Genomic DNA, 13,506 nt, shown 5'->3' with positions numbered 1-13,506 from the left:
TCTCGAGTGAGAGAGGAGAGGGAGAAAGCCGGAACAGGGGCCGCGTCCCGGGCATCTTGAAGGCATTGTGTTTAATAAATCCGGGCGAGACGCACACTCGCTCTCCCCCCCTCTCCTCTCAGCTCCCAAATCGAGACCTGCTGCGGGAGCCCCAGTTTATGGGGTCTTAAACCCCCCCTCCACTTTGATTAGCAGCTTCAAAGAGCTCCCTTTAAAGTTTGCCCCCTTCCCCGTCCCCACCTCCTTTTACATTGCCACCCCTCCCCCATCACTCCTTCTAGACTTCTGGACGACAACAACAGAACACTTAATGCAAGTTTAAAAGTGGGGGGAGAGTGGGGGGAAGCTTCAGGCTTCCTCCTGAACGTGGGCCGTGGAAATTACCTGTTTCAGGCTTGCACAGGAGTCGGAGAACCGTGGAGTTTGGCTTTTTTCCTTTTTCTTTCTTTTTTTCTTTTCTTTCTTTTTTTTTTTGGTGTGTGTGTGTGTGTTTTTACCTTTTATTATTTAAATTGATACGTTTCATTACTAGGGAGAAAAATAAAATATTCCTTTGATACACAAAATCAAATTGATATTTAGCCTCTGCTTACTTTTTTATGCATGGCTCCTTTATACCACATGGTAGTGACAGATTGTTTGAGCTGGAAGGAAAAGCCATTCAAAGCTAATTAAGCAGCCATTCCAAGCACTATTTGCAAGCGGGAGGCTCAGAAGCCTCGGCATTTGTCAGCGCTCCCCCACCCCGCGTGGTTTTGACTGACAGCCTTGGTCTCGAACTGACAGCGCTCGGCAGCTTCACCAATCGGTAACAGAGAGTCCCATCAGCCGTGTCTGATTGGCCTTCCGGGCCTTGATCGGGGGCGGGGTCTGCGGCCCCCACGTGGGGGCAGGGGCGAGAAAGGGGCGGGGCGGGTGGGAAGCGGGTGCGCCCACCCGTGACGTAGGGGGGAGGGCAGAGAAGGGGGAGGGGGAAAGGAAGCTCCAAAGAGGAGCCATTTTGTGTCTAATGAATGCTGCGGCCAGATGCTCGCATCTGTCGAGCCGGGCTTCTCCCCCCTCCGCCCTTCGGTGCGTGCCGCACACGATTTATGTTTTTATTTAGGAAAATAAATAAATGAAGAGAGGAGCACGGTTCGGGGCTGGCGGCCGGAACGGACGCGGGGAGGTTCAACTCCGAGGCGGGTGTTCACGTGTAACTCCCATCGCACCGGCCTCCGAGCGCCCGCTCGCTCTCAGCTCCTCATTAAGATGCAAAAGCGAACTCCAGCTCCTAATGAGGAGAAAATATAGATCCGGGGCCCGCCGACGGCCCCGGGGTGCGTGCGGGTTCGCGGAGATGCTGGAGGGGAGCGTCCGGGGGCCCACCTGGGCCCGCCCACCCGGCGGTGCCCGTGGGCTCTGGGACGCTGCCTCTCCAGCTTCCCAGCCTCTCGAGGGCCGCGTCCCCCAGGCCCGTCTGCCCTGACGTAACCCCGAGCACCAGAGATGGAGGCTATCGGTGTGCGGGCAAACTGGCCCCCGTTGTCGAGCGGCCTGTTTGACCGCGCGGGGAGTCCCGGAGGCGCGGGGGCGAGGGTGGGAGAGGAGTGCGCGGGGGCGGATGAGCGTCTGCGCCTCGCGGGGCGTCGAGGCTGGCTGCCGAGACGCCCACAGGCTCGCACACGCGCCGCTCCGCAGGTTTCCGCCGACGCGGTGACACTGCCGAGGGCAGGCTGAGGAAACCGGGTCGGAACTCGGAGCTCCCGGGCCGCGGTGAGGCCAGGCCGCCACCGCATTCCCGACTTCGCTTCCCTGGCCCCGGCTCTCAGTGAGCAGCTGCGGCGAGGGCGTAGCCGTCTCCACCGGGAAGGAGCCCCGGGTGGGGACAGCGTGGACTGAGCAGGGTGTCCGCGGGAGTCGGGCTCTTCCGTCTGCGGTGCCCGCCAAGCAAGAGTTCCTCCGACTTCTCGGGGGCAGCCGCCGCACATCAAAGATGCTGTTTTTTTGGCTTTCTGAAAAGAAGGGCAAATGAACAAAGAAGAAAAGCTGGGGGCCGTGGGGTCGGGGGTGGGCCGGAGAAGGGGTAAAGAAAGGGACACCCTCAGTTCCGAGCAAATTTTTTAAGGTGGGAGGCAACTTTGGGAGCCACCATTTTATCAGTCCTAAATCTTGTGAAAACATTAAAGTGACAAAGTGATTTTGTTTGTTTTATAGTATCTAATTGGGCTGCTTTGCAGACCTAATGGGATTAGAGGGAGGAATCGTTTTCCGCCACTGCAGAATAAACTGATACATTACTACCAGCCACAGGTTTTGAGGACTGTACAGCTTGTCTTTTTTTCTTTTGTTATTATTCCTCTGTCTTCCCTCATTCCCCCTCCCGCCAAATAATTATTTGCTAGTAGATCGTGGGAAAAAAAAAAGAGAGGAGGGGAAAAAACCCCTAGCAGCACAGGACTATAATATATATCTATTTATTATATGTCTTTCGGTTAATTCCTGATCTGAGGAGCGCTGTTTTTCACTCCCATGCGAAAGTCACCAGCGGGTAGGGCCTGATTGCTACTTTTCATGCATAGTTTTAGACACAAGAGGGCATTGTGACGTCGCGCCCGGCGGCGCCCAGTCGCAGGCCGAGTCCGGCAGCCCCACGTGGGGGCCCCGCGCTCCCATTGGCCAGCGCCGGGCGAAGCTGCCACATTATTTTGTTACTTTTCAGTCCCTATTTGGAACTGCTCTCGCGGCAGTTCAGACCTCGTGCTCGTCTCCCTCGCCTGTCTGTGTGTGGTATCCGCAGGTCCGGGGCACTTTTTTTGGTGCGAGTGTGTGTGTGTGTGTGTGTGTGTGTGTGTGTGTATGTGTGTGTGTGTTTGGGGGGATTGTCGGGGCGCGAGAGGAGAGCCTATCCGAGGGGAAGGAAGGAAGCCACAGAGCTCCCCGGTCTCGGGCTGCTTCTCCCCTCTAGCGCTCTCCTGCCTGCGCGCTCCGAGGCAGCGGCGGCGGCACCGAGCGCTCCTCGCTGGGGACTCGGCGCTCGAGCTGGGAGCAGCGAGGACCCCTTTGCTGCGGCTTCCTGTGCCTGCTGGAGTTAGGATGCCAGGGCGGTTGATTCCCACCTACTGAGCCCGGAGTTTCCTCCTCGGCCCTGGGAAGGGCTTGCAGCGGCGGCGGCAGTAGCAGACAGAACAGCAGGCTCTCCTCTCCGAGGGGGGGCGTCGAAGCGCCCGCGCCGGGCTCCCGCCCTCACCCTCCGGCGCTCCTGCGGCCCCAAGCCGCCACCCCGGTGCCTGCCTCCTTCCTCTTCTCGCCGAGAGCCGCCGCTGGGATCGGACCCGCGCGCCCCGGATGCTGGGGCTGCCCCGGCGCGCCTCCCTACTGGCGCGACGCGCTGAGTGAACCGGAGGGCGCCCGCGCTTGCCCCAGGAGGGGCCCCCTAACCTCAGGACCCCGCTCTGGACCCGCCGGGTAGACGACGATGTCCGCTCAGCCCCCGGCTCTGACGCGCTCCACGCAGCGGGGGGAAGGCGGCCGGCCACAGCCCGCCGAGCCCTAGGTGCACAAAGCCCGCGCCCGCCGCCCGGTCTCGGCGCCCGCCGACGACTTTGCCGCCTGCTCCGCGGCTCTTTGTCTCCGCTTGGGGCGGGCGCCCGACTCTGGGATTTCGGTGTGAGAGCGGGCTGGGGGGGCCGGGGGCGAGCTCTCGGTTTCCCGGCCGCCCCCCGCTCGGGCTTGGCTCCCCCCTCCCCCGCACCTCCCCTGCCCGGGCTCTCGGCGCTTCCACGCTCTCGGAATCACGACCCCTCCCTGCCATGTATCCGCAAGGCAGACATCCGGTGAGTAATTGCAACTCGGTTTATTTAAGCATCTATCATGGCAGGGTAAACGAGGCAGTTTATCTGGCACCTCCATTTTGCTTGTTGCTACCTTTATAGTGTGTGCGTGTGTGTGCGCGCGCGCGCTCACACAAAGGGGATGGGGATGGGGGGGCGCCGTTACGAGAGGAGGTTAATTCCTCCCTAATGGCGTGGGGGGCTGCCAGTGGTCCTGGGGAACTGTTTTCACGCTGTCCCCCGCCCCCTCGCCTAAGTCTCCCAACTCACTCGTTGTGTTTCCCCCGCCCCAGAAGGGAATGGGAGCCCCTTCGTGAAAGGGATGGGAGCCCCGCGGCCAATAGGGAGAGATTAGCCCCCCCCCCTCCCCCGTTGGGGAGCTGAGAAACTTGCTGGAAAGGCTCTGGGCTGTGAGGGCGGCCCCTATGGTGGGGGGGGAGGTGCGGGGGGAGAACGGGGAAAGCCAGTGAGGGGTCTGGGCAGCTTGGAGCCGGGTCTGACGCCCCCGCCCCTCCGCTGTCTTGTCCTCGCCGGCTTCAGGCTCCCCATCAGCCCGGGCAGCCGGGATTTAAATTCACGGTGGCTGAGTCTTGTGACAGGATCAAAGACGAATTCCAGTTCCTGCAAGCTCAATATCACAGGTAAGGCCAGTGGGGGCCGCCCCGGGGCTGGCGGGGCGGGGGCATCTCCGCCGCAGCTCCTGCCACCACTCCTAGGGGACCGAGCGGGCTCCCGACCCCGGGGCGGCGGGGCAGTCCGGGCCTCCTCCTTTTGTTTCCCCTTTCCGAGCGCGGCGCCTTAACCCTTTGCTGCCGGCAGCCTCCCGGCTCCCTGCGCCGCCCCCAGGGTGAGGGGTCGGGGTGCGAGCCGGCTCGCTCCGGGTTCTGGGGGTCGCGAGCTAGCGTCGGGGTCCCGTCCCCCCCGCGGCCCGGATAAGTCCACTCTGTCGGCCGCGGGAAGTTTCAAGTTGTTTCGCTCCATCTCCGCGTGTCGGGTACCCAAGCCCCCCTCCGCCCGAGGCTGCGGGATAAGGGGGTCCCCCCCGGGGGGAGGGTGTCAGGAAAGTGACAAAGTGGCTCCCAGAGGCCCTTGGGTTGGGGCCTCGGAGGAGGCTGTGCAGGCGCCAAGTCTGAGCCGGCTCCTTCTGCCCTCGCAGCCTCAAAGTGGAATACGACAAGCTGGCGAACGAGAAGACGGAGATGCAGCGCCATTATGTGATGGTGAGAGGTGGCCGGGGCGGCGTGGGCCTGGGGAGCCTGGAGCCGGGTCCCCTGCCCGGCCTCCGATGGGCAGCCCCGGAGCGCGTGTAATCCGAGTGTGCCCTCTGACCCTTCACCAGCCTCCCTCAGCCCGGCCACTTGGAGGAGGGTGGGTGAGAGGAGGGGCAGAAAGAGAAACCCAAACCCCAGGCCAGGCACTTGTGCACTTCCTTTGTGCCCCATTAATTTGTGTTTTGAAGGTTTCCCAGAGGGCTGGTTGTCTTATCTTGGCTAGTAAGATAGGGTTGGATCAGCCTATGTCAGGGTTGGATAAAAATCTCTCTTAGAGATCTCCTGGGAGTGTTTGAAAACTTCACTGCTCTGCAGCCCTGGGATCTAGCCAGAGTGGGACATAAGGCCCCTCCGCCTACCCCCTTTCTTCCCAGGGGTTTCTGACAGTGGAGGAGCCTTTTAAAGGCTTTTGCCTCCACTGTACGCTCAGGGATCCCCCAACTGAGAATCTCATCGGCCCTGGGACAGTGTGTAGACGTCCGCCCTTTTCCCAGTCAGTGTCTGTTCCAGCAAGTTTAAATCTGTTGGTGAGGAAGGCACCGGAGGTCCCTAAGCGAGGCTCCCTGCACTGCTTTCCACATAAGAGGCCTTGGACACATTGCTAAATAACTCTCAGAGGACGAGAGGGTCCCAGTGTACACATGATTCCCTGTTGAACCAGAACCTTGTATAAACAGGATATATGGCACAGGCAGGGCTGGTGGGAGGGAGGGCCCCGCTCTTCATAATACTGTTGCACATAGGATGTTCTGTTGCAATGAGAACAACACTCATGAGGCGGTCTTCAGCTCTGCAACCCCTTTATAGCTGGCTTTGGGCTTTGACTTAAACTTCTTTAGCAAATGTATCATAAAAGTACCATTTTGCCAAAACCTTCCCCAAAGCTGATTGTGGAACACAAACAGACATCAGTGTTGTGCGTTAACGGCGGTTCTTTTTACTTATAGTACTACGAGATGTCCTATGGCTTGAACATTGAAATGCATAAGCAGGTAAGTGCTTTAACATATATGTCTAGTTTTAAAAACTTTACCTAATACACAGATTTTTTTAAATGGTCCCTCCTGTTTGAAAATGAGCCTCGTTCTTCTCTTCCTCCTCCTCCTCCTCCTTGAAGAGTGAACGGATCCAGCCCTTGACATTCAGGGTTTGAGGCTTGGCTGATTTCTTGGACATGTTGAGCTTCTAGCGTCCGAGCTTGTGAAGTTTGTCCTGGTGTTGGATCTTGGTGGAGGAGGAAGGAGCAAAAGAAAAGTTGTCCCTTCAGGATCTGCTTTACAACCTCCTGAAACCCAGAGGTGGCTGGCTGCTACCTGTTTTAATGTAAAATTTTCAAGAGGAAAGGCAGGAGGGTTTGTGTGTGTGTGTGTGTGTGTACAAAAATACGATGTTCTGCCTTGATGAGATTAAACTTCAAGAGTCTTAAAAGCCAGGCTGAGCTGTCAAAATTTAAGGGAACAAGCCACCAACCGCTTAAAAATATAAAGCCAGAATGAAATACAACCCAATGCCTTATGTATATGAGGCAACTTTTTTATCTCCATCTTAACATGAAGGCGGCCACAGTCTTTCCCATTTTTCAGAGAAGGAAGATGAAGCCGAGAGGTGAAGTAACAAGCCTGGGGCAGCCTAGCCAGGACTTTTGAGATGGCTGGGGGTTGAGCTCAGCTTTGAAAGCCTGAAGTCAAACCAGTTTAGCTCGTGTGTGATGGATATGTAAACTACCTCCTATTGTCACTCTTCTAATAACAGTATACCTCAAACTGGGCAAATACAAACACCTTTATCTTGGTGCATATCAGTAACTCATCCTGGGTGCTGGGCTGGGCTGTGGGAGAGGCCTGTTTGTGTATTTGTGTTCCGAGGAGAGGCCGCCTATAATTTGGCTTGGCCAGCGATTAGCATTGACTTGGCAAGGAGAAATGGCGCAGGCCGGTTGTTCTCTTTAACAATTGGTGTTCTTGAAATCTCAGAAGACTGTTGACTCATTCTAGCCTTTGGTGACCGTGCCTTGAATGGATTTTCTGCTCTAAATGAACAGTGGTTTACAAGGTTTAAATTTCGTTCTTTAAGGGGGCAGGACCCAGGGCAGGTGAGAAGGGCAGGTGACCTCTGGAATGCTTGTAGATTCCTGTCTGCCCACTCCAGTGGCTTCGCAGAGAGTCTTTGGAATCTAGTTTCCTTTCCCCTCCTGGAGGGAACCCCCCCCCCCCAGTGTTGGGTGAAGGGCAGCCAGAAAGGGAGCTGAGTTTGTTGAGGAATCTGGGGAGGCACATGAAGGCTACCAGGTTTTTACTTCTTGACTCACAGGAATTGCAAACAGACACCACTTTGTAAGTAAAGATGTTTCTCCTCCTCGGGAGTCTGGGCTAGAGACTGCCCAACTTTAGGTGGAACTGACTGGGTCTGACTGGTCCAGTAAGAATGTGTGAAGTGCAGCCGGGGTCCCAGGTGTACAAGGACCTTGGGCTGTTATGCAGGATGCCACCTCATCCCTTTCTCCACTCCCTCTTTTTTTTGTCCTCAGCGCTTGGTATCTTGGGTGTGTTTAAACAGGGTAATTGCACCCAGGTTTAAAAGTTATAGCAGCCGTTCTTCTAAGAGCTTCGTAATTAAGGTGTAATATGTCGTTGCATGTTGAGGTCTGCGTGGGTGGCGCTCCCCGTGTCTGTGAGTGGATGGTTCTTTGGCACAAAGAATCCACCTTGGCTGGTGGAGCGAAGCTGTTCCTGCAGTCCTGGGGACACTCTGAACCCAGGAAGAGTTATTCGCCTTCCTAGCACATTCAGTGGTGGGGTTTGCATAAGGAGCAGCTGTGTGCATCTGGGACTTCTGGCCAGTCCCCAAACCAGGTTCTCAGGGGTAGAAAGCCTGAGGTTTGGCGACATGGTCTCATTTAATCCTGTCAGCTGCCAGAGGCAGATAGATGTATTCCTTGCCCCCTTTTTGTGGGCGAGGAAACTGAAGCTTCAGGGAGGCGAGGAGGGCAGAGCTAGGACTCAAATCTGGGCCTCTGGCTTCTAAACAGTACTTTACCCTGTTTGCCACTCACCTTTGCCTTCCAGCCTCAGCTCCCACTTGCTTCCCAGCAGGAGTGTTCCGTGCTCTGAGTTCAGTGCCTTTGCCGGTTTTATGGCAATCTCTGAGTTGGGCGAAATCGCCCGATGGCTGTGTAGGAACAAAGAGGCAAGGAGGTGAAGAAATCCTGCACTGAGAAATGCAGCCCTGACCTCCTGGGGCTGGCCACTCCCTAGGCGTGCAAGGGTTCTGCAGAAGAAAACCAGCCACTAATTGTAGTGTGGGTCTTGGGTGCATTTGGCGGATGGTGGTTAGGCCTGAGCAAACAAGTTTATCAGCTGACCTGTTTAGCGGTTGACTGGTGTTTTATCTGCACACACAATCAAGTGACTGGAGTGCTTGAATTATTCATGCAGTATCCTGCCCTCTAGACTTGACTGTTCGTGTGATTACATCTGCCTGGAACAAACAGGCTGGATTCTTCATCTTGAAGCTGGGGGGGGGGCGGCGGGGGGGCGGGGACTGTCTGTACTTTTATATAATGGACGCTCTCCAGAACTAGCACCTTGGGGAGTGTGGCAGTCCTCAGCCTGCGCGCTCACGCTCTCTCTCTCTTTCTGTCTCTCTCTTTCTCTCTCTCTCTCACACACACACACACACACACCTCTTACCAGCACCGCCACGTATTTTTTTCAAAAGCCCTTTGCAGGCTCTGTGGGAAATGCCTATTAGTTGGGAACCTCAGGTTCTGCCAGATGGGCCTGAGTCTTGACAGAGGGCAGCTGATGAGGTGCATCCAGCCCGTTTTTATTTTACCGAGAGGTTAAACTCAACTGTGGCTGGCTCCTTTCCTGGCTGTTTCTCTGTCTCCCTCTCCGTTCTTTTTCCAAGCTGTCAGATCCCAGAGAGGCAGTAGGTGGTTTCTCCTCCCCTCCCTCCCTAATTGTGGCAAAGCAGAGGTTACAGCATCATGGGCCTGGCCCGAGATTTCAAGAGGTCACCCACCTCCTCCAAGCCTCTACTTCCAGGCAGGATGTCAAGGGTGATTCAGCAAGGCCAGGGAGGCGATGATGGCTGGCCAGCTCGTCAGTTCCCTTCTTGTTCCCGCAGAGGCTGGCGCTCTCCACTGTCAGCCACAAATCACCAGCGTAGAAACAAGCACTCCAGAGCAGTCGTAGTGCATTGAGTCTGAGGCACTGATGCTCTGAGAAGCTGGGGCAGGCCGTCTTTTCACCCCCCTGCTGGTGAGCGCTAAGGTTTTGGAAGAGCACCAGAGGCCTTTTGATTTGGGGACAGTGTCGCGCCCCCACTTTCCTGTCACCGAGCAACACTTCTTCTAACTTTCTGTTCTAACTGGGAGAGCCCTTTGGCATCTCCTGCAGACCTTTCAAGTCACAGATGAGGAAACTGAGGCCCAGGCAGGGGAGCCAAGGTATCCAGTCCCATGTTAGCAGAGGCACTGCCGCTGCCACTTTTCCTCCTGACCCCAGGTCTCTTAGCAAAACTCAAGAAATGAAGAGCGCTTATTTACTAACTAATAGCACTCTGTGTCTTTAATTATTGTTGCGTCTTTCTGCGTTATCTCAGGAGGCTAAGGCCCCAAACCTGGCAACACCAAAGTCCCCCATTTCTGGTTGTATAACCATATCGGATGAATCATCTTTGCCCGCCCAGGGTCCTCTTCTGATCCGCTAGCTATTTGCACAACTAATGATTCAGTGCGCCTAGTGATAAACACAGTGCATAACTAGCAATCCCGGAGGTAAGGGTCACAGGTAAGGTAAAGTGATAAAACCTGTGACTCTTTCACCTAAGGATGGGGGTGGCCATGAACATGGATGAAGAGGGAGATGGGACATCTTCATTTGTCATTGCCCTTCTCTGGGTCACCTACATAACAAGGGGCTTGGGCTGGAAGACCTCTAGGGATAACATCTTGAAGTTTTGTGGCCGCTGTGAATGTGTGGGTGGCCAGAGGGGGCCAGCACGTGGTGAGGTTACCAAAACCCTGTCCCGGAATCAAGTCTGTCTTGGTGAGGAGAAGGTGGAACACTCAAATTGAAAGGGACCTGGGTCTTCATACTAGGGCAGTGCCTATTTGTGTGGCATCTGAGTCGAGCTAAGAACAAAACCTTTGAGTGTCATTTATTTTGGTCAGAATGCTGGCATCCAGGAACCGCTCTACCCACTGATTTCCTTCTGACTTTCTTGCCTTGTCGCTTTTCTCCGGAACAGTCTCTCCTCTCGTCACGCTGGCCTGGGGTGCCTGCCTTTCTCCTTATTTAAGACTCTCCATGAATCCTGCTGGACCAGGAGCTCCTGGAGGGCACGGAGTTCTTCTTTCTGTCTGTGGCTTCCTCCTTCCCCAGCTTGGACAGGAAGGGTCTAGCCTAGGTCAGAGGCCCTTTGTTTTCTTTTTTGTTGTAGGAGTGAGTCAGCCAAGGGATGAATTCCCTTTTCCTTCCTGCGCAGGGGGAAAATGTTTTTCCATCCCGTTTGTACAAAATCCTGGGATGCCAGGGGCAAAAAGGGTGATCCAGGCTGGACCTCAGTGGTGTGCCCTGCTGCGATCTGCATGCAGGAGGTCCTCCTACACCTCCATAGCTGGGGGGCAAGCCCCTCTGCTCAGGACACCTGCGTGCACTTAGCACGTAATGGGCGCTCAGTAAACACGTTGCTTTTTCTTTGCTCAGGATTACTGGGCTGTCGGAGGGTGTGAGTCGGAGATGGGGGTTGTTCGTTGCGGGCTGGCCGCCGGCTCTGCAGGCTTCCTCCTGCTTCTTCCTACCGCTCACCGTCCAGTTTCTCCATCAGTCAAATGAGGGGGTTGGACTGATTCCCAAAACGATTATTAGGGGCCTGGGAATGTGCCGGGTGTGGTCTGGGGCTTGTTCCACAGACACCCTTCCCTCCACGGGGGAGTCGGGCATCTAAATAAGTCATTGCAATGCAGTGAAGTAAGTGCTAACAGGGCCAGTGTCACAGGAGGAGCCCCCGGGGACAGAAGGGCTCATCCTTCCTGGGAAAGGGGAGTCGGGTCAGAGAAGACTACACCGAAGGGCTGTTACTTGAGCCGCGTCTTAAAGGGAGGGCCGCATTTGTTAGGCAGGAGCTGCCAGTGGAGGCTCCGCCGGGGGTGGCAGCAGCAGTGCTTGGAAAGGCAGCCAGGTGTGTCCCGGAAGCCAGAAGTCCACAAGTCTTGGGAACGGGGCGGGGAGGGGGGACTCCACTTGGGGCAAGAGGTGAGGTGGTGACGTGTTGCAGCAAAGTGATCTCCAAGGCCTCTCTGCTCTCACACTCGCCGCTCTGTGGCTCTTTGGTCCCCAGATGGCTCTCCAGGGCTGGCCCAAGTCCATCTGCCGGGCCGGCGGGGTTGGGGGGGGCCGCTTCCTGCAGTCTGTGGCCTGCTTCCCCACCGTCATCTGCTGGTTTGAACTTTACTCCCCAAAGTGGCATTGTCTTCTTGCTCATATTGGTAATTCTGTAATGACTGGTTATGACCTGCCCCCTCCCCCATATTTAATTCTCATCAGCCCAGCTCTCCACTTTGCTATTAATGATAGCAGCCAGCAAAATAGCTTTCAACATGCCATTGACAGTCTGGTTTAAGAGAGCACTTGAAGTAGTGCTAGACAGCTGAAAGCACCCATAATTGTGTACCAGAGTGAGAACTGCGCACTCAAGGGCCTTGTTTTTATATGCTTAAAGGGACAATATCTTGTTTTCAAGATCACAGCCAAGATGCTTTCTCTCCCCTTCTCTCTTTGCTTTTCTCCCTTGGCTTTTGCTTTTCTCTTGCCTTTCAAAATAAATGTCCCTTCTCAGGTTGAGGCTAAGGAGAAACTTAGGGAAGGGGGGGAATTTCCTGCTGCCACAGAAGGAAGGTTTGGTGCCGCCCCCGAGGGTCTTCTGGAGGAGATAATGGGGGAGTTGCAATTCTCCCCAGCAGTGATGTTGAGTTCTTTTTGTTTGCTAGGGATGTTGCACGGTGAGCATGTGGGTGGAGCGAGCAGGCTTCCAGACTGTCACCTTGTCACCGTGGATGTGCAGGCAGAGGCCATCTGATGGGGGAGGGGTCAGCCTTTGGGGAGTCAGATCAGGGACCTCGAAGTCCCTCAAATCAGATTCCAGGAGGTCGTTCTTTTGCAGAGGCCCCTCTGGGAATCGTGAAGATGGGGAGGTCAGGGACTTGCCTTCTTCAGGGGAGGTTCATCCCAGCTTTTGGGATGAGCCAGGGGACCCATTTACTCAGCCCTGAAGATTCTGCCTGAGAACAAAGACCTCCGTCCCCTTCACCCCAGTGATGTCACGACTTTGAAGGTTCAACAACCTTTTAGGAAGAGGCTCCCTTCACTTGCTGTCACCAGAACTTCCCCTGACCAATTGCGTCCTTTGAAGGGTGAAGGAAGAACCAAGTTCCCAGGAGTGGGGCTGAGATTCCAGGGGAGCCCCTTTGGGGTTGAGTCTGGCTGTGGCCATTGCCCTGTCCTCTCAGAGGCGCCCCGTTTCATTCACCCGCCACATGAGTGACACAGGCGGGGTGCTGGGGCAGCTGCCGCCATCTCCAGATAATCCCAAGAGAAAGCCTTTGTCAAGGATAGAGTGAAAATTTGATCTACCAAATATTGTAGATTATAATAATATAGCCTTTCGTATTTCTGTAGCACTTGATTGTTTGCAGAGCAGATTAGACATTTTCATCTTAGAATCCTAAACTCACAGGCATTTGGGTCCAGGACACACACACACCAGGAGGAAAGCATCAGAGCCTGGCACGAAAGGCCTGGCGTGTGAAGATGACCTGTATACTTCAGGGTGCCACAGGGCTGTGTTTGGGAGGGGAGGAGGGCGGTGTGGAGGCTCTGAGCGCCCTGAGGGACGAGACCATACTGTATTCACAGGGGCCCCTGAGCCCGAACCCGGTGCACAGTGTGCATTTTGTGGGGGACTCCGGGACTGTTGTGTTCCAGTTTGGGAGTCTCCCTGACCCTGTATAGCGTCACGGACCTTCTGGGAAGGATACCAGGCTTTCTCAGGTTTCTGAGAGAGGCCTGTGGTTGCGAAAGTCGTGCTGGTAGGAAGAAATATGTGTCATAAACCTGTATTATAACATGTCTCTGATAGGCTTAACCATTTTTTTTTCCCCCCGTCTCACATGACAGGACAGTTTAAGTGTGAGAGGGGAAGAAAGGGAGGGGGGTGAGGAACGAGATAGTTGGGGAAAGATGATAAAGCAGAGATATTGGGGGGGAGATAAGGAATGGGGAAGAGCCAGGGAAAGCATGCTGAATTTGGATTACAGGAGGACCTGAGTAGCAAGGAAGCAAGGGTTAATGGCTTGGAGGTAAATTAGTAAACAATGCTTGTCATGCCTTAGCTATCTATTTGGGCCTGGAGTTCCAAGT

At 55.3% G+C, this 13,506-nt stretch overlaps 1 protein-coding gene across 11 annotated transcripts in view; it reads left to right on the top strand.

Moving 5' to 3' along the window:
- Positions 1–2,685: 2,685 nt before the first annotated feature.
- TLE3 (TLE family member 3, transcriptional corepressor) overlaps positions 2,686–13,506 on the top strand; it is a 48,257-nt gene continuing 37,436 nt past the window's right edge. For 4 of the 11 annotated variants that reach the window (XM_082442245.1, XM_082442240.1, XM_082442242.1 and 1 more), the window contains exons 1-4: positions 2,686–3,815; positions 4,353–4,453; positions 4,969–5,032; positions 6,031–6,075. In XM_082442245.1, the coding sequence (XP_082298371.1) occupies positions 3,792–3,815; positions 4,353–4,453; positions 4,969–5,032; positions 6,031–6,075 (234 nt within the window). In that variant the 5' untranslated portion in view covers positions 2,686–3,791. The remainder of the gene's footprint in view (positions 3,816–4,352; positions 4,454–4,968; positions 5,033–6,030; positions 6,076–13,506) is intronic. The other 7 variants (XM_082442239.1, XM_082442247.1, XM_082442244.1 and 4 more) reach the window with 3 other exon arrangements.

The sequence above is a fragment of the Balaenoptera physalus genome, assembly GCF_965194825.1.
Source record: "Balaenoptera physalus genome assembly, chromosome: 2".
In the NCBI taxonomy this organism is placed as follows: Eukaryota; Metazoa; Chordata; class Mammalia; order Artiodactyla; family Balaenopteridae; genus Balaenoptera; species Balaenoptera physalus.
This window is presented reverse-complemented; position numbering and strand designations above follow the sequence as displayed.